The sequence below is a fragment of the Camelus ferus genome, chromosome 16, assembly GCF_009834535.1.
Source record: "Camelus ferus isolate YT-003-E chromosome 16, BCGSAC_Cfer_1.0, whole genome shotgun sequence".
NCBI classification, from domain to species: domain Eukaryota; kingdom Metazoa; phylum Chordata; class Mammalia; order Artiodactyla; family Camelidae; genus Camelus; species Camelus ferus.
The window spans coordinates 41,612,133-41,636,036 of NC_045711.1; the positions used below are offsets into that span (position 1 = coordinate 41,612,133).

At 53.6% G+C, this 23,904-nt stretch overlaps 2 protein-coding genes across 7 annotated transcripts in view; one reads left to right on the forward strand and one right to left on the reverse strand.

Annotated features, from left to right (window-relative positions):
• Positions 1-6,661, forward strand: part of NOS2 (nitric oxide synthase 2) — a 37,453-nt gene extending 30,792 nt beyond the window's left edge. For both annotated transcript variants that reach the window (XM_006184913.3, XM_032457649.1), the window contains 7 exons: positions 373-536; positions 1,502-1,709; positions 3,355-3,442; positions 3,865-3,986; positions 4,286-4,434; positions 5,350-5,544; positions 6,145-6,661. In XM_006184913.3, the coding sequence (XP_006184975.1) occupies positions 373-536; positions 1,502-1,709; positions 3,355-3,442; positions 3,865-3,986; positions 4,286-4,434; positions 5,350-5,544; positions 6,145-6,264 (1,046 nt within the window). In that variant the 3' untranslated portion in view covers positions 6,265-6,661. The remainder of the gene's footprint in view (positions 1-372; positions 537-1,501; positions 1,710-3,354; positions 3,443-3,864; positions 3,987-4,285; positions 4,435-5,349; positions 5,545-6,144) is intronic.
• A 2,137-nt stretch (positions 6,662-8,798) lies between these two features.
• LGALS9 (galectin 9) lies at positions 8,799-23,569 on the reverse strand. 5 transcript variants are annotated; one of them, XM_006184912.3, is made up of 11 exons: positions 23,431-23,469; positions 17,897-17,988; positions 16,859-17,060; positions 15,907-16,017; positions 14,722-14,817; positions 13,043-13,078; positions 12,741-12,791; positions 11,985-12,029; positions 11,468-11,556; positions 11,219-11,381; positions 8,799-9,515 (listed from the first exon to the last, which is right to left on the reverse strand). In XM_006184912.3, exons 1-11 carry the CDS (start codon positions 23,467-23,469, stop codon positions 9,369-9,371), a joined length of 1,071 nt encoding a protein of 356 aa, XP_006184974.1. In that variant the 3' UTR covers positions 8,799-9,368. The 5 variants fall into 5 exon arrangements, with proteins under 5 accessions (XP_006184974.1, XP_014414983.1, XP_032313552.1 ...); XM_006184910.3 differs by having other exon boundaries at positions 9,309-9,515; positions 11,985-12,026; positions 23,431-23,492; XM_014559497.2 differs by lacking the exon at positions 14,722-14,817 and having other exon boundaries at positions 23,431-23,557.
• Positions 23,570-23,904: the final 335 nt, after the last annotated feature.

Sequence of the window (23,904 nt, forward strand, 5' to 3'; positions counted from 1 at the left end):
ACTGGTGTCTAGTGTGTACATCAGTCTTTGGTAGGTTTAGTTCCTGTGAGTCTGTAGTTCATGTGCATGTGTCCTGCTAAAGATCAGGTCTGGGCCAGAGAGGGACTGGACTCTGGTGTACAGTTAGTTTTACAGGATTGTGTCAACTTGGGTGAACTTTGGAGGTCTGTTAATCAGCCCTCCTTGGCAGCTCTGTCTCTGGGCACCACCTTCCTGCACTTGAGTTAAGCACATGAATCCTTTTGCTTTTCCTAGCACCAGAATTCCAGTGTCTTCCCTCCCCTGCAGCTGGAGGGTGGAAAGTGTCTGTCCCAAAAGCCTCAGCACCCTTTGGGCCTTTTTTCCATCCTGATGTCTTCCTTCCCTATCCAGGCAGCTACTGGGTCCAGGACAAGCGGCTGCCCCCCTGCTCACTCAGCCAGGCCCTCACCTACTTCCTGGACATCACCACACCCCCAACCCAGCTGCTGCTCCGAAAGTTGGCCCTGCTGGCTACAGAAGAGGCAGAGAGGCAGAAACTGGAGGCCCTGTGCCAGGTGAAGGATGGGGCTGGTGGGTGAGGCAGGGGAAGGGTCCCAGAGTCGGGGGAGCCCAAGCCTAGAGCTGGTCTTTAACCTTCAAGGGGGATCCACCCCAGCTTCCCAAAGTGCAGTTTGTCAAAAGTTGGTGGGAAGTCAGGCATCCTGTCCCGTCCCATCTCCAGGACATAATTGCGTTGAATGAACTGAATTTTTTTGAATGTCTGCAGGATGCAACCAAAGTGCACTTCCTCAGAAATTAGCTAGAAAAGGACAGTCACTCTATCTTGTATTCCCCACACCCAGAATAAGCCTGGAACTTAGGAAATATTGGAGGATGGATGGTGTGGATGAATGGATAAATGGACATAGTAACAGATGGGTAGTTGAATTAATAAATGAATGAATGAAAGAATGCATAAACTCACCTGCAACTTTCTAGGCCCAAGTTTTTGAAAAAGGCACTGGATATCATTATTACTGTCACCATTATCACTAATTATTGTGATTCCAGCCACCTCCACTGCCCTTATCCTGCACTACACTAACTTGACACACATTTTCTCACTTAATTCTCACAACATCCCCATGAGGCAGGTGATGCCAACCTCAACCACAAAGGTTAAGTAATTAAGACAGGATCCCACAGCCAGGAAAGGCATCAAGTCAAAATTTGAACCCAGGTCTATATGATTCCAAAGCCCTTCTCCATCTTAGATTATAATAAAGATTTGACTCTTGCCCACAAGTTGCTGACCTTGAAGTTCTAAGCACACAAGTTAGAGACGTGTTACTCACTGGCCTGAGTTCCTTCAGGAGAGGACTATTTCCTCTCCAGTTTTGTAGTCTCAGTACCCTGGACAGCGCCTGGTTCTTCGAAGTGTTTGCTGTGAGAGTGAATGAATGAATACCAGGCTGTGACAGGCTCTTCTCTCAGTGAGAGGCAGGTGCCCTGAGTCACTCACACTGCCCTTGGCTTTCAGCCCTCAGAGTACAACAAGTGGAAGTTCACCAATAGCCCCACATTCCTGGAGGTGCTGGAGGAGTTCCCGTCTCTGCGGGTGTCTGCTGGCTTCCTGCTCTCCCAGCTCCCTATTCTGAAGCCCCGGTACTACTCCATCAGCTCCTCCAGGGACTGCACACCCACGGAGATCCACCTCACCGTGGCTGTGCTCACATACCGCACCCGAGGTAAGGCCGGGGCAGAGGCTCTGGAGCAGCCTGCTCCTGCTGCTTATGGGGCAGCTGTTCAGCTCTGAGCTTCAGTCTCCTCTTCAGTTAAACACCCACCTTCCGGAGGTGTTAACAGAAGTAGGAGGTGTGTGGGAGAGATTACTGTGAACCAGGCACAGAGCTGACGTCTTTGTACATGTGTGATTGGTAACCATGAGAGATGGCTGCTGTGTGCATTTTACAGGTGCAGAAACTGAGGCACAGTGAGGTTAAGCCACTGGGTCAGAGTCACACTGGTAGCAAGTAGAGATTCAACCCAGGTAGTCTGACTGCTGAGTCCAAATTCTTAACCACCCTTCTTTCCACTGTCCAACTCCTGTTGGGACAATTTTTTTTTCTGTTAGGACAAGTTGATAAGCTCAAATGTGGAAAGCACCCAGTGCTTAATGGGAGCCCAGTGATTCTTAGTCTTCCTGATAGTCCAGCCTAAATGCAGGGATGATTCTGCCTTGATTGTTCATTCATTCACTCACTCATTCAGTGATGATTTATTTCACACCTCTCTATGCCTGGCACCATGGTGAGGGTGGAAATACAGCACATGCAGCCCCTGCCCTCTTGGAGCCTCACATCTAGAGGGAACAAAGAAGAGAGAATCATAGAAATAGATGACTGTTGTTATGTAGGAAGAAGGAAAGCAAAGGGCACTGTGACGGCAGCAGGTGGGGGATGGGCTAACATAGACTGGCAGGTCCAAAACCTCGTCCATCTGGGCTTGGCTCCTCCACTGGATGAACCGTGCCCCCACCCTCCCTCTGTAAGTGAGCATTGCCGGGGTTGGCAAAGCTGGGGAGCTGTGTGTACTTTACTCTGTGCTCTGGGAAGTACAATTGCGCAGTTTCTAAAAACTGGGCAGAGACCTGTTGGCTCTCCTGGAGAACATCTGCGGAGGCCAATCTCAGTCCTCAGACCAGGAGAGGAGGGGCAGACACATCCTGTGAGAGCACGATTCTATCCAGAGGAAAACCAAAGGGACTTCTCAAGTTGGCTGGATGTCCCCTTAAATACTGGGCCATTGGGAAGGGAATATAACCCAGAGAAACTTGGAGTTTCCACAGGCCCTGGAGGGCCACTGGGGAGACAGAGAGATGCAGAGCAGACCAGAAGGCTCAGCAGGTTGTCCGTCACCCCTGGTTTCTACCAGCAAGGACTGTACTCATGAAGACACAGTGGGGCAGTGACTGGCCACCCTCAGGGGCCACTTTGTGCTACTGTCATCAGAGCTGAGTAGTGGGCTGAATGGAGGGAGCCCTGGAGAAATTCTTGGAAGGAACATTGGAGCAGGGGTCAGAGAAGCTGAGCTGTGACCTGATTCTGCTGCTACCTGAGTGACCTTCTCGAAGCCACCTTCCCTCTCTGAGACTCGGCTTCTGCAGTGGCACAGGGGGAGGCTTGCACGCTCTCTGAGTCCCTTTCAGCTTCTGCCAGCTCTGGTTGAATAGAGGGTGGGTCTCAGAACCAGGAGAAAAACAGCCTGGTGATTAAAGCCTGCAGGGGGCCTGAGCGGGCAGCTGGCGCAGGTGTGTCAGTGGGGAGGAGCCTCTGGAAAGGTTCGTGCATGGTGGTGGGGATGATGTCGATTAGGTGTGTGCTGTCTTTGCAGATGGCCAGGGTCCCCTGCACCATGGTGTCTGCAGCACATGGCTTAGCAGCCTGAAGCCCCAAGACCTGGTGCCCTGCTTTGTGCGAAGGTAAGCACCCCCTCCACTGTGGCCATTATGGGACCACTGGCCCCGGGGAGTACTGGGTTGAAAGGGAGGGATCTGAGGTTTAAATGCCACCCTGGGCCCCTTGATCCATAAAGAAGACAGTGGGGTCACACTGGGCCTCTCTCTTCTAATCCCCAGCTACAGGGTGTGGCCAAGTCTCTAACAGGGACAGAGATGACAGTGGTGGTGGGGTCCGGAGTGCAGTGGGGCAAGGTGATGGTGTGCCTGGACAGGGGACATGAAACAGCCTGTGGGGACTTGGGAAATCAAATTTGAGCTCATTGTCTTCTCCAGTCCCGACACCACCACCCCGACCGCACCCCCAGCTCTTCAGCCCCTGTCCTGCATGTGCATCCAGCCCAGGGGGTCTGAGGACGGGGCCTCTCTCCTTCTTTCCCCTTCAGTGCCAGTGGCTTCCAGCTGCCTGAGGACCCCTCCCGTCCTTGCATCCTCATCGGGCCTGGCACGGGCATCGCCCCCTTCCGCAGTTTCTGGCAGCAGCGGCTCCATGATGCTGAGCACAAAGGTACAGCTGCAGGGCTCCTTGGGGTGGGGGAGGAGTGCCAGGTGGCCAGCACCTGCCTGGGAGTAGAACTGGAGCTGCAAGCTGCAGCCACCCCACAGATGTTTCCTAGTCCCTCTCCAAGTTTGCCTCAGCCCATGTGGACAGGTGATCTGAACGCCTTGGGCCTCAGTTTCCTCATCAATACTAGATGAGATACTAGTGGGGATTTGAGCTGGGTACCCAGCTGGTCAGGCCTTGCACTATGTCCCGCCCGCCCTCTGGTGGCCATCCTGGTAACTGCAGCCTGCTGGGTCTCGCAGGGCTCCAGGGTGGCCACATGACCCTGGTGTTCGGGTGCCGCCGCCCGGATGAGGACCATCTCTACAGGGAGGAGATGTTGGAGTTGGCCCGGAAGGGGGTGCTGCATGAGGTGCACACGGCCTATTCTCGCCTGCCTGGCCAGCCCAAGGTAAATACAGCAGCTGCCCGTGCAGTGGGTGGAGCATGAAAAGCACAGACAGTGGTGGGTGTCTGGCTCTCCACAAGCTCCTCACTTCTCTGAGCTTTCGTCTTCTCAACTCTAAAGTGGAGCGATGCTGTGAAACTATTACGTTCACTCTTCCAGGAGAAGAGACAGCCCCTAAGACGTTCAGGGCTAAGTCAGGGTCACACTGGGTTAATCCCTGGTGCCCAGCCTGCTGAAGGTCCTCCCCTGGGGCAACGTCCTGGGGAGAGGCAGTCCAGCCGGCTTTACGCTGAAGCACAGCGAGGCTGGAGGGTGGTGCTGCTCCCAGCATAGCCTGCTGACCGGCTCATCTGCCCTAGGGGGCATTTGCCCCCTGAGCCTGGGGAGTCCAAGCAGATTCTTGGCTCAGCAGTTGTGAGCATGTCCCGCTGGGCGCGTCTCAGACCCAGTACTCCACGCCCGGTGCCAGGGTCACTGGGCATCTTCTGTGAAACGAGAGCAAGACTTCCGTGTAACTGGGGGAACCTGCTCTAAATTTCAGGGGGATCCCATGGACAGTCTGTGCTGAGAGGTTCCCTTTTCTAGGGTGTAGGCAGGTGGGCCCCAGAGCCCTGGGCGGGGAAATTGGCCTGATGATGCCTCTTTGAAGCATAATGGATTCAGTGAATCTGGGAGCCCCACCGGAGGACGTGGCTGTGGCCAACATTCACCTCTCCAGCCCAGCCCAGACCTGGGCTGGGCAGGGCACCAGTGCACCTCCTCTTCCCGAGCCTGATCCCTGGGCAAGGTCTTGGCCAGGAGGGTGCTCACCCCGCAGCCCCTCATGCCCCTTCACCACCTCCCTGTGGCCAGCAGGCCTGACTGAAGGCTTTGCCCCCAGAAGCAGAGGCTTGGACCCACCATCTCCTCTGGTTTCAGGTTTACGTTCAAGACATCTTGCGGCAGCAGCTGGCCGGTGAGGTGCTCCGTGTGCTCCATGAGGAGCAAGGCCACCTCTATGTCTGTGGGGATGTGCGCATGGCCCGTGATGTGGCCTGCACCCTGAAGCAGCTGGTGGCTGCCGCGCTGACCCTGAATGAGGAGCAAGTGGAGGACTATTTCTTTCAGCTTAAGGTATGCCGCTGGTGTGTGGGCTCAGGATGGAGGTCAAGGGCACAGACCACGGAGCCAGGACTAGAGAAGTCAGGCTCCGAACAGTCCTGGACCCAAAGGAATCCTAGAGGTGGCTCGAGGTCATAGGTGGTTGGGCTGTTACAAGGCCTGACTATACATCCTGGTCTGGTTGCTCAATTAAACAAAGGCAAACTTGCTGATGTACTAACAGACTCTCAGGGCCCCTAACATGCTACTGTGCATCGAGGCACATCAAGACTGGGAGAAAATACACAGCATTTCCCAACCGTATTTATCTCAGAGCCCACATTTCCTGGAGCACCCTATGGGACAAGCACTGGGCAGGCGTCAGCATCCATCGCAAAGGCTGGGGAGATGTTTTGGTGGTCCACACCACAGTGGGTACTGATGGGAGTTAAAGACTCGAAGTGAGATTCAGGTATAACCTAAGCATGACAGTTGGGAAGGCAAATGGCTTATAAGTGTACGTGTGATGAAGAAGCTGGAGGGACCCCAGGGGCTTGTCCCAGCCTGGACCTGATGAGGGAGAGGCGGCTGCACCAACAGAGCTAACACCTTGGTCTCTGTTTTCCCTTAAAGAGCCAGAAGCGCTACCATGAAGATATCTTTGGTGCTGTATTTCCCTACGAGCTAAAAAAGGATGGGTCAGCAGGGCCGCCCAGTGATCCCCAAGCTCCCGTAGCCTGGAGGAGAAGTTAAAGCTGCTGCCACTGAATTTAATGATGGCGCCAACTCTCAACTATCTGAGGTCACAGGGCTGGGGAGATGGAGGGAAATTATATCCCCAAGCTTCACATTTGTTTCTCCATCTCCTTCCCTCTCAAACCCTTTACTTGACCTGCTACCAAGTAGCAGCCTGGACAGAGTGGAACCTCTTGTTTTCTTTGAGCCCACCCTTCCCGGGGTGGTGGAAAGATGGGGGCCTGGTCCCTTGGAGACTAAGTCTGCTATCCCAAGCCCGGCCAGTGGGTGAGAAGGATGGAGCTTCCTTGATTGCACTACTTGGAGTGATCAACAGGAGATGCTGATACACCATTCTGTGTTTAGCTGCCTGCGTACAGTTATTTATGACTCTGTATTTAAAAAAAAAAACAAACCCCAGACAGCCTCTTGGGTCTTGCCTGTATGATTCCTTGATGGAGATATTTATATGAAATGCATCTTATTTTAACCACATTGTATGTGTGTGTGGGTGTTTTGTAAGGAAAGCAGCCTGAAGCTATATAGAGTTGGGGACTGGTGGGTTCCACCGCCTGGACAAAAATCCCCCCCAAAGGGACATACCGTCTGAAATGCCCACTGGGTATGGGAACAGCACACAGAGTTTTGTGCACATCTGAAAACCTGTGGTGGGGGTGAGGAAGTGTGGGCTGGCCTGCAGGCACTAGCTGTACCTCACACAGGAAGCATCTGATGCGGGGCGTGTTGGTGAGGGCCGGTGCAGCACATGATGGTGGTTCTTTAGCGAAGGTTTAGACCTAAGACAGCGCTGTCTTAGGAAGTCACCACCTTTTGCCCTGGGGCCACCTGTTTTGTGAGAGTTTGGCCAATAATGATTTAGCCCTGGGGGACAAAGCAGGTGAGGTTCGGGCTGCGTGTCAGGGACTTGGCAGTGAGTGAAGAACACACATCTTCCCGAAGAAGAGCCCTTTAAGGGACTGAGCCCTGTTTCCTTCTCCCAGTGAGAACGAGGAAGAAACTCAGTCAGGGGCTAAGTGGAGGTCTGGCAAAATCTGGCTCCCAGCTTGGCGTTGGCCTCTGTTTTGTTGGCTCCCTGGCCCACTTCTCCCCTCCCTCACTCCTACTCGGGTTGGGTGGTTGCGGGGAGAAAGGAGCATGCCAACCGCCAGTGTCCCAGCGATGCATCTATACAATGTGGTCAAGAACGTGGTCACCTGGACCAGGGCCTCTCCCACAAACCACCTGGGGTTTACTGTGCAGACTCTGATTCAGGAGGTCTGCAGCAGGGCCCGAGATTCTGCGTTTCTAACAGGCGCCCAGGTGCTGCCGGTGCTGCTGGTGTTGCTGGTGGATGCAACCAATGTTCCAGGTTCTGTCCCGTCCAAGAAAGAATTAGGAGACAAGATGTAGTGTTAAGAAAAGTAAAGTGAGGATTTATGAAAGGATGGATAGTACACTCTCAAGGGGAACAGCAGGCAGGCCCAGGTGAGCAGCTGCCCTGAGTTTCTTTGGCGAGTTAGTTATATAGGGTGTAAAAATAATTGGGTGGAATATTCATTGAGGAGGAAAGGCCTTGGGGTCATATTTCCTGATTATCATCCCAACTCCACCTTCCCAAAGGGAGGAGGGATTTTTGTCCTTATTTAGTCTAGATCAGAAGTGTCATGGTGTCACTTCATGATAGGTACTTCTGATCTGCAAGGCTAATTTTATTGAAATGAGAGCATAATGAGCAAAAGTTTACATTCGGACATTGGAAATTCCTGCCTTTTCTGACCTTTCTTTGTTGGTCTCCAGGCCAAAAGGTGTGGCCCCTTAACAACCCGAAGATTCCTGCTTTTCTTTCTCTGCCAGGGACCCCTGGTGCTTATGTATGTTTCCTGCATTTGCCTTGTGCCCCTCCTTTCTGCTCAATTCCTGTCATTTGGTCTGTGTCCCCCTTTCTCTGCTCATATCTAGCTATCTGCCTGCTCTAACGGTTGCCAAGGTACTGGATTCTTGGGGTTAGCAGGATGGGTTGGTGTTGGAGACACAGAGCTGGGCCCCCCTGCCCTGGCCAAGTGGCTGGTATCCCCCTACACTGAGCCCCTTTCCCACCATATCTTAACCCCTGACACCGGGGGCTCCGTAGTGGAACCACACAAACAGGTCTCTCTTCCGAGTCAGCTTCTCGGGAGCCCACCTGCCTCCTCCTCCCGCTGGAACGCCGGGTTCTGATGAGCCCGCCCTGCCATCCTGCCATCCAGCCTCTGGCTCTGCGCCGCCCCTCTTGGGCTCTGGTTGAGCCCTTAGCCCATCTCAGAAGCAAGGGACCATTTCCTGGGTTCTCCTCTGTTACCAAGCTTCCTGCATCAGAGCTTCCTTTTCAAGAGGCTGCGTCTCACACCCTTCTGGGGTTTGTGGGGGACCCACTGGGAGCAGGATGTCAGGATCCCCCCTGATAAAAGTGAGCCCACGCTCTCTCCTCACACTCCCCTCAGCCAGGACCTCCCCAATTCCAGAGACTCCAAAATGTCTCCAAACTCATTTAATAAACAACCACCACCCCTGCATAGGTGCCGACAAGCATTTTTCTTTATTTGAAGGACACGGGGAAAGGGGAGAACCCTCTGCTGAGAAGATTCCTGTCAGTGGGGTGTCATCAGGGTAGCTTTTCCAGAGGGTACAAGAAGAGGTCAAAGGTTGGAGAAAGGGGAGGGGCCAAGGGTACTCCCTGCCACGTGGAGTGACAGCTGGTGACTTGGAGCTGGGTGGACTTGAATGGGGGTTGGTGATGTGGTTGAGAGGCAGGTGAGGCACAGGCCTAGGCTGGGGGCTGGGGAAGGCCAGGCCCCTCCCTTTCTGCTGAGGGAACTGAACTTGGGGCCCACCTGCACGGACCACTCCTCCCCTTTAGGATCTGGGTGCTGCCCCACTGAGGAAGGTAGTCCTAGCCAGCTGCCCTCTCTGCTCCAGGCTGGCTGCCACCAGAGCAGAGCCAGATGGGGCTGTGGTCTCACCAGCAAAGCCCCAGATCCTCAGCAGGCTGGGAGGGGCCAGGGCCAGGGCTGGGCAGGTTAGGGGTGATGAGCAGGTCCAGGCAGCAACAGGGCCCAGCCCTCATCCCCAGGCCCAGAGATCACTTATGTCTGCACGTGGGTCAGCTGGATGTCCCCGCCCACCTCCAGGCTGTTGATTGCGGGCAGGTTCTTCAGGCGGTGGTAGTATTCAAAAAGGTGCTGACCATCCACGGCCACCCTGAGGCCATGGCTTTCACACATGATCCACACCTAGACAGAGAGGCCCCACATTTACACCCTACCTGGACTGTCCTTAGAACTGAACGCAGGCTTGCACCTCCCTCCCTCCTTCCCGCCTTCCTCCAATGTTAGTTAAGCAAGACCCACACCTTATTGGAGCCACACCAACGGATTCACTCTTCACCGAACATGCCGCGTGTCCTTCCCTCCCTGTACTTTTACAGATTCTGTTCCCCGGCCCAGAACACCCTTCCCCCTGTGCTCCCTGCTCTGCCCATCTTGTCCATGTGTATCACTGCTCATCCCCCTTCCAGATTCACCCTCCTCCAGGCAGCCTTCCCTGCTTTTCCCCACCTCCTGACCCCCTCAGGCCGTGTCCCCCACCCCCATCTTCACTCTCCAACTGGACCCTGAGCCTCTAGGGGCAGAAAGACTGGCTTGTGTCATCCGTGTCCCTACGATCCAGCTGATAGGAGTGCTCAGTGCCTGCACTCCGGCAGCGGCAGCCTCCTAACTAGTCCTTCCCACCCCAACATTTTCCAGGAGGCAGTTCTGTTAAACTATCATCATCCCCATCACATGGCTAACCCTAACAGCACACCCACTGGGCACTGTCCTAAGCATGTCACAAACACAATTTCATTTCCTTCTTCCATCTCTGTGAGATCAATATTATTATTTGTCCCATTTTTAAGATAAGAAAATTGAGGCACAGAGCAGCTAAGTCACTTGCTCGGGGTCACACAGCTAGTTCCAACACTTTGTATTAAAATCCAAACTCCTTTTAATGGCCCACAAGACCCTACATCAGTCATTTTCAACACTTGGGTGAGGAGTATTAGGGCATATTTTAAAATATGGGTGTACAGCCTCACCCCCTCATCAGCGTGAGGTGGGGCCAGTCATTGATTTTTCTTTTCTAGCTCTCGGGTGATTTGAATGTGTAGTCAGGGTTAAGAACCCTGCTCTGTGCAACCCGGGGCCTCCAGCAGCGCCCCCCTTTCCACTCTCCTGGAAGCCCCTGGCCCCCTGCTTCCTAGACAGGCCACGCCCACAACCCCCCTCATTTGTGAGAATAGCTACACCCTCTGCTGCCTGCAAGATCTGTGCAAGGCGGGCTCCTACAACTGAGGTCCCAACTGCTCTGTGGCCTCCTCTGAGACCCACGCCAGCCTGGGTCTCACTCATCCCTTATTCTGTTTTGCTGTCTGCGTAGTACTGCTTGTTATTCCGCAGTGATCTGTCCATGCATTCATTTCCTTGTTCCTCCCCCACCTCGATTGTAAACACCATGGGGGCAGGACCAGGACTGTCTGCGTCATGGCTGTCACTCCAGCACCCGGGGCTACCTTCTGCTCAGAGTAGGCCTGGACACAATAGCTGAAAAATGTTTGTTGAATAAATGAGTGAGCAAGTGAATGAATAAATGACACTTCATTCTTGGGTTCGATCTGGCACTGATTGGCTGTGTGACCTCAGTGAGTAACCTGCACTTGTGAGTCTGTTTCCCAATCTGTAAACAGCCGATAGTACCTGCCACCTACCTTGTGTGGGACAGTAGTAGTAAAATGATAATGACAGTCACTTGGTGAACACTTGTCTCTTCTTCTGGGCCCAGCCCTCACCCCAGAGGCATCTGCTCCCATCTCGATCAAGGTACCCCCAATGCCCTCCACCTGCTGCCCCACTTGCCCCTTGAGAGTCCCTCTGAGCACTGGGCTGTGGCATCTCACCGAGAAGTTCTGGCCCCGGAAGAAGGGCATCTGTCGGAGCAGGCTTCGCTCCTCAGACCCCCAAGAGCTGTTGATCTGCGTGTTGCGGACCACGGCGTTCTCGTCAAAGCGGGGGTTCAGGTGGAAAGCGATGTTGCTCCCAGAGCGCAGGTTGATATAGAACCTGGGGGCAGGCCACTCCCATGGGCTCTCTGCCTGGAGCCAGGGGGATGGCCAGAATGACCTCTCCTCCCCCGGAGCCCTGCTCACCTCTGAGCGCAGGGCAGGATGGTACCCGACACGATGATGCTCTTGGAGGGGTACAGCCCCCCTGGGATGGAGGTGAAGAACGGCATCGGCTGTGGGGAGGAGAAGGGCAGCAGGGGGAGCTTTGTGCCAATTTCTGTGAATTTGGATTGTCGCCTGGGTTTGTTAACTGTGCCTAATATATTTTCAAGAAAGAACTCCATAATAACTTTACTTGGTTCAGTAAATGGCAAAGGGAGACTTCACAGAGTTCCTCAAATTAATGGCTTAAACTGTCATGAAAACAGCCTGGGCTGGACACAAAGGATGCTTGTGCTGAGAAGGGAAGTCTTACAATATATCCACGGTGACAGGAAGGTTTTAAAGGTGAAAGCTCCTTTCGAAAGTCTTCTAAGTTACTTGGAAGTTTTCAGAACTATGGTTTACTAAGGGACTGCTTTTAATTTTGTAAGCTGCCCTTCACCCCCCCACCCTGCACAACACAAACCAGACTTCTGCCTCTCCCTAAGAAACCACTTACATATGCTGGGTTGGGATACGCCATAGGTGGGATCATGGGATTCTGCTGGAAAGAGATCAGGAAGTTCAGTGTGGGAGTGTGCACACACACACACGTACAGACACACACACACATATACAGACATACACACATAGACATGCACACATATCCATACACACGTGCGCGCGCACACACACACACACACACTCGGACCCCAACACGTCCTAGAGGGGATGCTCCAATGGGAGACTGAGGTCGTGAGGCCTCAGCCCTGATTCTCCCATTCACTTTCCTTCTCCTGTCAGCCTTGGTGGGACTTCCTGCCGTGTTCCTGGATCCCAACACAGCCACCTGCCCCTCAACCCCTCCGAGGGCAGCCCCACTGACTCCATGCCTCCCACATGATTTGCACCCACAGGAGGAGAACAGCCTAAGCCTGTGGTCAGCAGTGACATCCTGGGGGCTCATCCTCAGGATGCAGGGTCTCATATCCAGATGCTGGGACCACAGCACACCCCACCAGGGACAGACCAATTTTCCTGCTGGTTCCTAGGGGACCTGCGCCTTGGGCCGCTGGGTAAATCCAGCCTAATCCAGAATCTCCCCTGTCCTAGGAGAGTTTTATGTGCGTGTCTCCTGAGCAGAGGGCCTAGCCCCAGACATCCCCATCCTTCTTGCTGAACTACTTTCTTCCCGCCTCTGGGCCTAGAAAATTCAGCCCTTGGTTAAGGGGGGGATGTGGTGGGGTCGTGAGCTGACCAGAGTGTTCAGACTTACAGGGAACATCTGTCCAGGGGTGCTCTGCACAGTGTGGACGAACCTTTGAGTCTGGAGGAAAGAAACCGCGTTTTAACCGCGTTTTGACCAGCCTGAAGACCACCACCCGCCACCAGAGGGCACCACTCAACACATCCCCCACCCCGGAACTCCTTCCTGCCATCACCACCATAGCCAGGGGGAAGGTTGCGGGGGATGGCCTCGGCTGCCCCACGCTCCAGTGGGAGAGGCCCTGCCTCTTCCTTTTAACCCACATGAAGAACCAAAGTGAAGAGATTCCGAAGAGGGCGCAGGATACTTACCATGGGAGCCGCAGTGGCTGGCCAGATCCCTGGAGACTGAAGGGGATGAGAAATCAAAATGGTGGTTAACACTGGAGCCAGGGGAGAGATGACAGCAGAAACTGCGGTAAGAAAGTTCCCCTCACACTCATGTTGCCTCCTTCCTGCTGCCAAGCAAGCCTCCCTGAGCCTGTGGCACCCAGCTTCTCACCCACCATCCCAGGTACACTGTGGTTATGCAACAGGGTTGGGGGTGAGGGTCGGGATTGGAGGAGGGGGATCATCCCCACTGGCTCCTGCAGGGGATGGAGACCATTTAGCTTCCCTCAGCTCCCAGGGGCAAAACCATTACTCCCAGTGCCATATCTCACCCATAAGGTGAAAGATAATATTTGCTGAAGGCCTATTGTGTGCCAGGCTCTGGCTTCAGCGCTTGACGGTGAGGGAGGCATCCTGTCCTCCTGTTTCTCTGGTGAGGCAACCAGACTCAGAAAGATTAGGCAACTTGCCCAAGCTTACTCAGGTAGCAAGTGATGAAATCCAAAATGGTACCCAGTTCCGGCTGATAGTGTCCACCACATCCCATCCTCTCCAGGCCACGGCCAGAGTTGGGCTGCCCTACAAAGACTCCCTGGAGCTCTACCAGTCCTGAGGCAGCATGGCAGGAGGCCAGTGCCCTAGCTGCACTGTGCCGGGCACAGGAGAACTGGGTAGAGAGACACTCCTCCCCTCAGAGTCCCCACTGCTTCCGTGGCCAAAGAAAGGGCCAGGCCCTGCTCCCCTTCCTGTCCTGGACCCTGTCTTCACCCAGCCAACTGTTCCTTTGGCAAACCACATTCCACATTCGTTAACTGAGTCTCCTGTGTGCCAGGTACTGTGTAAAACGCAGGAGGTACTTGAATAAACCAGTCACAAATCCCAGCCCACAAGGGGCCTGCGGAGTGGGGTTGGGGAGGAGTGAGGGGAGTGACGAGGAGACACACAGAAGCACATTTACAGCGGGACATGGTGACTGGCATAGCACAGAGGTGTGCAAAGTCTATGGGACACAGGGGGAGCATCCAGGGATCTGCCAGTCAGCGACAATGCCTGGAGGAGGGACATTTAAGCAGAGCATTGAAAGGCTGTTAGGGGTTGGCTGGGGGTGAGTGGCAAAGGGTGCTTTCAGACAGGGACAGCATGTGCAGAAGGCACGGGGAGCCCGAGAGAGCCCCCAGTGAACAGTAGGAGCTGCATGAGCTTCCTGGGTGAGGGGTGAGGCCGGGAGGGAGGCTGGGGCAAGACTGGGGAGGATTGTGCATCCTCTGCAGGCCCGGCTGGGGAATCTGGGCTTCATCTAAAAGGGCGTCGGGCCTTTAGGTCTTTAAAGCAGGGGGAGGATGTGATCAGATGTGGGTACAGGAAGGTCACTGTGGAGGTAGGTGTGTGGTGGGGTGAGGGGACTAGACCATGGTCTGAGTGGTGAAGGGGCAGACGCCTGGACCAGGGTAGTGGCTTTGGGAGGAGAGGTGTTGGTGCCCTGGAGAGATAATGAGGGGAAGAAAGAACCAAGGATAACTGTCAGGTCCTGGGCTGGGGAGTGTGAATGGAGACAGGGAACCTCTGGGTGGGCATGACGGGGTCTGGAGCTGGACCAGCCTCTCAGACCCTCTGTCTTTCCTGCTGACGGCTCAGCCTCCCCAGGCCTCCATCCGACTCACTTTCGGTTTGCGCCCCTTGTGCTTGGGTGGGAAACAGGCAGGCTGGGAGAACTGCACCCTGGAGTGGGCGGGCTGCATGGGAGTCACGTGGGTGTTCTGTTAAAAGAAAGGGAGCCACAGGGTGAGGAGAAGCATGAATGGAGCCGAGGAAGAGCGGGAAAGCAGGCGCCAGGCCGGAGGGAGACAGCCAGGCAGCGGGGCAGCGGGGTGTCCAGGAGGGGAAGAGGGAGGTCAGGCCCCAGTGAGTGACAGCGGGCTGGCAGCTCCCTCTCCCGCAGGGGAGAGTTAATGGAGGGACTATCCGATGTGAGGGCCAAAGAGAAAGGAGCTATTTGCTGAGGGCCTGCAGTGGGCCTTTCCCATCTGAGGTGGGCACACACTCAGGTACCCAGTGGTGACAGTAGCTCCACCTGGGGCCCTGCAGACTGTGCGCCCAGCACACCCTAATCTTCCCAGTTTTCACAAAAAGCCAGAAATCCAGATTCCTATGTGTTATCTCCTGATCGTTTTTTTTTTCCAAATTGTAAATAGATACAACATAAAATTGGCCCCTTCACTATTTTTACGTGTGCAATTCAGTGACATTAAGTCCATTCACCACCATCCAGCTCCAGCACTTTTTCATCTTGTGAAACTTCTCCTGACCTTTTGGATGGTGGTAACACATTGAAAAAATTTAAAACATAGAGAGGGTCACATAGACCCCGGTGTGGCCCATGCAGGCTGTTCGGTGCCCTCTGACATGGATTGCCTCACTGAATGCACATTAACGACCCATGGGGAGGCCATGACCGTGTTCCTGCCCAGGTGAGGAAACTGAGGCTGGGAGAGGCTAAGTCATTTGTCTAAGGTCCCCCAGCCGATGTGAATGGCAGAGCTGGAGATTTGACCTGGATTCAGTTTGGTTCCCAAGCCTGGGTTCTTTCTAGAACTACAAGGCCTCCTAACCAGGATGGAAATAGAGAGTGACAAAGACAAATGGCCTAGGGGTCCTGGACACTGAGACAGGGGTTTCAGACAGAGACAGCAACACGAGAAGGACGAGACAGGAGAGCCAGAGGTGTGTCCCCAGAGTCACCTGGAAAGGAGACTGACTGGCACCTCTGGCCCCACCCAGCAGGGCCTGGGCACAGCAGGCTGGGCCTCACACCCAGCCCGGGACAGGGGCCAAGTGGACAGTCTGACCTGGAAGCTGACATAGGACAGCTGCACGGCTCCCGTGACGGAGATGGTGTTGACGTGGTGGAAGGGCACGCGGTGTTCATACTGCACAAAGAGGTTCCCGTTCACCGTCACCTGCCAGGATGAGTGCAGCTTTCAGGAGGGGAGCCCAGCCGGTGGGGGGAGCACACCTGAGCCGCTGGGACCCCTGCGTCTAGAAATTTAGACCTGCGTCTAGTTTTCACATCCACCCTCTGAAGTTGGAAGGCATCAGCCTTCAGAGCTGCCCCAATTTCAGGAACATGCGTGGGATCCAAAATGCATCCAAAAGTAATTCCTACGTGGCTCAACTTTTTTTTTTTTAGTTCTTGTGGTTGTTTGTTTTTTGCACTAGGTTTGTCTTTCTAATCCTAGCTCACCTGGGGTGTTATTTAAATATGCATAAAATGATCCCGGGGTTAGAGGAGCGGTGACCACAGGTTGCATATTGAGGGAGTGGGCACATCCTTGTTCACACAGAGAAGCACAGATACCGGTGTCCTCATCCCCACCCTCTCCCCAAGTCCAGAGACACTGCTCTGCTTGCAAAAGCAATCTGCAGTGCCATGCAAAACGAAGCCGTTAATAAAACCTGGAGGATAAAGGCTACAACAACGCAACAGAAAAACATCTGTGATCAGAGACCTGGAGTAGAAGAAGGGCTACAACAGAGGAGTGGAAATAACTTGGACTTTAAAGACCCAGGAGGTCAAGTGGCTACTTATCTAGTTCTGATTTCTGAAGTAAAAGATGCAGCAGGTGCACCTGGAGATGCAGATGAAAGTGTATAAGGAGACTGCAGCCACCATAATGCCCTTAAAAGGAAATGGTCGTCTTATCCGTACAAACGTGTTGTATACGTGACTATTTAAAGGTTCTTCACCGAGTCTGATAAGACTAGGGCAGTGGAAGGAAAGGGAGGAGAGTCCCTGCTCACCTTGAACTCCGAGCTCTGCACCAGGAAGCGGAGCTCAAACGGGCTCCCCCTCTGGAAGGGCATTTGCATCTTCCTCTCCTCAGGCCCCCAGCTTCCCTTCTGCTTGGTGTTGCAGACCACATACCCGCCCTCTTCAAACCGTGGGTTGAAGTGGAAGGCGATGTCATTGTCACTGCGGCCAGTCTGAAAGTTCACAGCAAACCTGGGCGAGGGAAATCAGATCGTGCTGGGAGACCTGGTTTGCTGCCAACGGCAGGAACGCAAGGGCCTAGCACCTTTGACCGACATCTGCCTGGGGAACCTGCCCACCACCTGCGGGGCTGGCTCGTATCCATCCTTAGTTTGTTGTCCTCTTTTTGTTCACCTAATTTGCATTTAGTGGGTTTTTGTGCAGTTACTGCATTTTGCCCGTCCAGTGTGCTTTTCTAAAACTAAGTAGAAAATGGGTAGAGAAATTTGTATTCAAGATGCAAGTTGAGAAACATAACTAGAAGCGGGAGGTGTTCACGCCGAGTGGATGCTTCTAGGAAGCCAGCCCATGTCTGCTCAGTTGAGAAGGAGGACAGATGGAAAGATTACGTGACATTGGATGAGCCACACCTAGAGAGGTACTGTCTAATGCGGAGGCACAGCTAGCTGCCCAGGCCTGTGGACCTCAGTGCCTGCACCTGTTCCTCAGTAGAGGTTGGCGTGTGTCCACCTGACCTGAGGATACGTGTGAGTTCCTCCCTTGGAAACAAAGGAAGTTGATATTTTTGCAAATCTGAGTCTTCATTTACGAAGTTCAGTCCTAGAACTTTTACCTCTAGGCTGGCCTGCTTCTCTCCTTAGTCTGTGAGCCCCCATCATCCCCAGGTCTTTGGAGAATCTGTGTTAACGATGCCCTGGATGCTCCTGGTAGGTTGGCAGAGGTGGGTCCTTCTCATCCCCTGAGCCAGGTGCGGGCAGCTCAGAAGATGCTGGGTGGACCACCCTGAGCTGACAGGCATCATGGTTCGCCCAGGGGCAAGGCTGGAGAGAAACAAAAATGCCAGGTACCTGGTTCCACCGGAGTAAAAAGCAGTCCCACTGACAGTAATCTGAAGTCCATCCTGAAGACCCCCTTGGATTGTCCCGGTGAAGGGGACGATCTGCGGGGAGGAGATGGTGGTCAGTTAGGGAACCTGCCTCCTTCCGTGCCTTCCATGTGGTGGCCGGCTTGGGTGTTGGGCCCAGCACTTGGGCCGGGGCGGCAGTGAACAGGACAGGTGGACGCTCAGCCCCACGCACCTTCCAGGCCCGTGAGGAAGCCGACTGGAAGCAAGGAAGTTACACAGACATCCTGAGGTTGTGAGAAGGAGACCTCTGGGCTCTGAGAGAATGTGACAGGGACAAAGTGACAGCTTCCAAGAGGAAGAAGCAGCTCAGCCCTGAGCTGGGAAGGAACCAGGGGAGCGATGGGGCAGCTGGGCCCTGGGCCACGCTCCTAGCAAAGGCCCCCAGGGCCCTGGGTGGGGACTTAGGAGGCTGGAGGAACCAAAGAGACACCAACCTATACTAGAGGATAAGCCTTCTGCTCACCTGAGCGAGCCAAGAAGGCCTCCTCCACCCTCCTGTCCACCCCGCCTGGTGACAATGGTGACCAATGACCTTTGCCCTCCCACTGCCTCAGGTAGTGCCTCTTCCTGGGTGGTCTCTGCAGCCACAGGGCTGCCCCTCTTCTACTCCTGCCCCTGGGCTCCCATTGCTTCCCCCAGGCCCTCGGCTGCCTCCAGAGTCCTAATGCAGCATCTCCGCCCCCCTAGGCTCCATCACTTTGTCATGTTCTCTTTCCCGGGCCTCCTGAAAGGCCCCACAGTTATGGTGAGGGATGCTTCACTTTTGAGCCACGCATATTCCAGATTTGGATCCTAATTCTGCCACTCGTTACCTGATTGGCCTTTGGAAGCTTATTTGACTGCTCTTTGTCTGTTTCCTCATTTGTAAAATAGGGATAAATCCCACCTTCTGGGTACAATTGATGATTAGGTGAGAAAAAGTCTGTGGAAGAGGCTGGCGCATAGTAGGTGTCTTTCGACCACCCCCCTGCTTCCACCCTGGTCTCTCTCTGAGCAAAATTCCCAAATTGCTTACTTGTCAAATTTCAAAACTTACTTCCAGAATGCCTTTTATCTAACGTGGTTCTGCAGCCTGCACTGAACATAGTTCAATCTCCTAGTCAATTTTTGCGTTTTTCAAGTTGCTGAAGTCTTTTCTACCTTCTCCTTTAAGTCACTTCCCTACAAAAATTAAGTGCTTACAGGAACCAAGCAGGTGATGTGTCTGAGTGAGATGGCCAGGTAGGGTACAGTAGGGAGTGGTGGGGATTGCAGCAAAGTGGACACCATCTTCCATCTCTAAAGGGGCAGTGTCCACTCAGCTGTAACTAGTGGTTACCATCCAGGCCCAGTGTTGGCAGAGCTTCCAAATTTTTAGGAGAAGACAGAAATCATGATTTTTTTTTTTTTGAAAACTTTATAATTCCTAGGGGGAAAAAATCCTTTAAAAAGGATTGTAGAAGACTTCCTTTATTATTCAGCTACATAATGAAATAGTTGAACCATAAGATATGCCTGGATTTGCTTCAAAATAATCCAGGGGTAGAAAGGGAAGTAGGGTTGGGTAGAGATGAAGCAAGATAGGTCATAAGCTGAGAATTGTTGAAACTGGGTGAAGGGTATGTGTGGTTTATGATACTATTCTCTCTGCATTAAAAATTTTTCTTTAGCAATAAGTTAAAACAAACATCATACAGGCCAAACAACAAACACCCAGTAGCCCAATTCAGTCCTAGCTTGCGTCCTTGAGTTGCAAACCACTCAGAATCTAGGGAAACCCCTCCTAGCTCAGGGTGCACAGCTGGCCCAGTGAGAGAATAAGCAATGCCAGGATCCCATTTGGACAGACTCTGCTCTCCATGGTCCTTTGGGAGAGGGATCTTTTGTGGCATCTGAACTCCGCCATTAAATACTTTGATGACCTTAAGCAGATCACAGCTTCTCTGCATCACGAGTTCTCTCTGTCATTTCTGTCCATGCCAGTGATTTTGGAGAAGCAGCGGCAACCTGACACAGTCACAGACCAGCATGGCAGACTTCCCTGAAAAGTCCTCCCCTACTTTGTTGGTTGAAACCTGCAATTCTCTTAAGAACCTCCCATACCATCATGAGAGACAAGGCTTAAAATGCACATCCTCAGTGAGCACCGGACCTTCCCTTCAGCACACTAAGGTATAAGGAGCTGAAGGCAGAGTGTGATGGACGGGGTCATATATGCACAGGAGGAAGGCAGGATGGAAGCAGACGTGCAAGGACCATCGGGGTGGGCAGTACAGGTCAGTCTTAAAAAATGATTCCCACTAGAAAAAGTTTTGTGAGATTTCAGTATCTTGAACCATCAAATTCTGGCAAACAAAATAATTTCAATTGACTATACCCCTACAGACAAGGATACTCTTTGCAGCATTATAATAGCAAAGAATCAGAAAGAGTCTAAAAGTCCACCCTGAAGAAAATGGTGAAATAAATTATGGTGTTTCCATAACAATGGATTCTATGTACCCTTAACTAGAAAGGAAGAGGAGGAAGGGAACTGTCTGAGAAACTGATATGGAATGATGCCATATGTATTTTAAAAATGGGTGGAGGAGGCTAAGTGTATGTATTTACTTATTATGGATAAAATCTTTCCGGCAGGATTCAAAGAAACTGCTGATGTTGGCTGACTCCAAGGAGGGCATGGTGGACTGAAGAATTACCACATCTTATCCACCCCACCAAAAACGTCCACATTCTAATCCCTGGAATTTGTGAATATGTTACTGTACGAGGCAAAAGGGACTTTGCAGGTGTGATTAAATTAAGGATCCTGAGATGGGGAGGTTATCCAGGATGATCCAGGTGGGCCCGGTGTCATCACGGGGTCCTCAAGGAGGGAGGCAGGAGAGCAGAGTCAGTAGGAGATGTAACAACAGAAGCAAGAAGCTGCTGGCTTTAAAGAAGGAGGAAGTGACCATGAGCCAAGGCATGCAGGCCACTATGGGAGCCGGAAAAGGCAAAGGAACCCATTCTCCCTTGAAGCCTCTGGAAGGAAACAGCCTTGCCACTGCTTTGATTTTAGATTTCTGACCTCCAGAAGTGTAAGAGAATAAATTTGTCTTGTTTTAAGGCTGGCCAGCCAAGGACCCCTCTGTGTACGTGTGTGTGGTCTTAGCAGAAAACAGCAGCACCCGCTTTTGCTCAGGAGGATGGATTTTTATGCTCAATTTATGGTCCCACAGCTTGGGCTCGCCTCCCGGCTCTCTGTGCTGGTAGCTGTGATGTTGAACAAGTCACCTGAACTTTCTGCACCCTAGTTCCTTCCTCCAAACAGTGAGACAAGGGCGCTGCCAGCATAGCATTGTTCTTGACAGGAATAGGTGAGAGGCCATGTGGAAAGTACTTGGCAGCAAAGCCTTGACATCAGGAAGCATTAATCCCTCTGCTGGGTCAGAACTTGCTCTCAACTCCTGGTCGTGCCTGCAGGCTGAGGAATTTTCCCTCTTCTTCCTCTCCAGCCTGGAAAGCAGAGCCAGGCCCTCCAGGCCAGAGGGTGAGGAGCCCCTTCTGGTGGCCCAGTGTCACAGAGGCCACCCAGCTGCAGCTGGCAGAGGGGCTCACCCACAGGAGGCAGCTTGTAGCCAAAGGGCACTGCTGCCCTCTGGGGGCCAACCTTTCCCATCTGTGTTATCCTCACAACAACCCTGGCCATTATTAGTGCCACTTTTACAGAATGTGAATGTGTAAACAGGCACAGAAAGGTTGGGTAACTTGCCCAAAGCCACACAGCTGGGAAGGGACAGAGCCGGGTTTGAACCCTGGCACTCATGCTTATAACCGCCGCACAAGCTGCTTCTCTTGATGAAGCCCAGAACATCCTCACTCCTGGCTCACTGAGGGCTCCCCAGACCGACCAGCAAGTCCTGCCCTGCTTGTGGTGCCAGCTGCCCTCCTGGCCCTCCGAGGCAGATGAGGCCGGCGCGGTGTGAGTGAGAAACAGGCAAGGCTCCCGGGGCAGGTTCTTGTGGTGTCAGCTCCTCAGCGGAACGGCCGACCTGTGACTTTCCTGCTGCACTTAGGAGGAAGTGAGATCCTGGGTGCCTGGGGTCAGTGACCCGGGAGAGGGCAGCCATGTCGGGTGGACGATGCTCTGAACACCTGTGGGGGCTGCCTGCCCCCAGCCTCTTTCTCATCTGGACTCCATGGCCCTGTTTTGAGTCTCTCCTGCCCATGGGAGGAGTTCCCTTCTGATTTGAAATCTTTGGCTTTTGAATCCAAGGATTGGAAAATAAAAATGCATCACCAGAATAATAAAATGTCAGGGCTTGGGAGAGACTCTGGGTCCCCCATCTGATGGAGAATGAGCCCCACGTGACACTGATCTTGAGGCCACCACCAAGGGACCCACTGGGTAGTCTAGTTTCCTCCAGCTCCACCCTGGGAACCCCCACAAGGTGGGCTGAGGGCCACCTGTGACTGCCCGGAGGAAACAGGCCAAGCCAGGCCCCTGCTGAGGTGGGCTTGAGTGTGGAGCCCCCGCAGCACTCCCCCAGCACCTGCTGACCCGCAGGACAGGCTCCATCAGCCCCCCAGGCTGGCCCCTTGAGAAGCCCTTCGCTGATGCCGAGAGAGAGTCCTCCTGCAGGGCCGGGCTCAGAACACAGTGACCACAGAAAGCCCCTGGCCCGGGGCTGCCGCCTGCCTGGCTCGCCTCACAGCACTCTCTCTGTGGGTACCTCCCTCTTCCAGGGGGAAATCAAGGCACCTCCCTTCTCCACACTGCAGGGGCAGCCCGGTTTTTCTCTTACTCCCAATACAGGCCCTCTGCAGACACCCTGACCTGCCCTGCCTTGTTCACTCGGCCCTCAGGGAGCAGACACCGCCTCAGGAGGCCTTCCCTGCTGCCCCTGGACTCTTAGCAATACTAAACACTTTTGAAGCATCCACGGTGGGCCAGACACTGTTCAAACCCTCTCGATGTGCTCCCTCGCTTAATCCTCACCCCAACCCTGGGCGGTGACTCAAGGATTACCCCTGTGCTACAGATGCAGAAACTGAGGCTGAGAGAGGTAAAGGTAATTTGCTTCGGGTCAAGCGGCTAGTAGATGGCTGAGCCCAGGGAGGCCGTCTCCAAAGTGAGTGAGTGCCTTTAACTGTCGTGCTGGGTTGTTATCCTCCCCAGAAGCCGTGGTTACCTCTCCTTTCACACAAAGAAACCATCCTTCTTCTAGTTTCTACTTCTGCCCATCTTCCCCCACTGAGCACCTAGAATAGGACAGGCACCCGGAGAGAGCTCAGGAAACGTTTGTGGGATGCATGAATCCCAGTGATGTTCACCCCCTCCAGGCCTGAGAGGCAAAGGGAGGCAGCCATGGAGCAGAAGCTGTGTCAGGACTGCCCCAGCTGGTGTTGCTGCCTTTATTGTGTTCTCTTTGGGACGCCACCTCCCCTCCACCCCCAGCCACCTGCAAGGGCTGCCTCCCCCAGGCTGAGGCCTCCCGCAGCCCCGGAACTCACTGGGTTCAGGTAAGGAGGCTGGGCACCGCTGAAGGCCATCTCTTCACTGCCTCTGTGGTCACCACTGCTTTGAACACTGGCCAGACCGTCCTCTGCACTGGGGAGGACCTAACAGAGGAATAGAAACTAAAGCAACTTGGCAGTTATTCAGTGGGGAGGAGCCAGGAGCAGAAGGAAGTAGGTTTCGAGAAAGGGAGAAATGTAGGGTGCTGAGGGAGGAGGGCGGAGGATAGGACTCAGGGAGAGGGAAGTGAGTGTCTCTCACCCAGTGACCTTTCCCTCCTCGCTCTTCCTGTGCTCTGCCCCTGAGACCTAGCAGTTAATATAATTCATGTGGATTCAGAGATCCTGACCACACTGACACCACAGCGAGCTTCTAGACGACACTGCCCATGACTCTGTGGGTGCGTCTCCTGAACTTGATCACAGTGTCCAGAAAACAATGGGGCTGCTTAGCAGGGCCCGTGTGGTTGG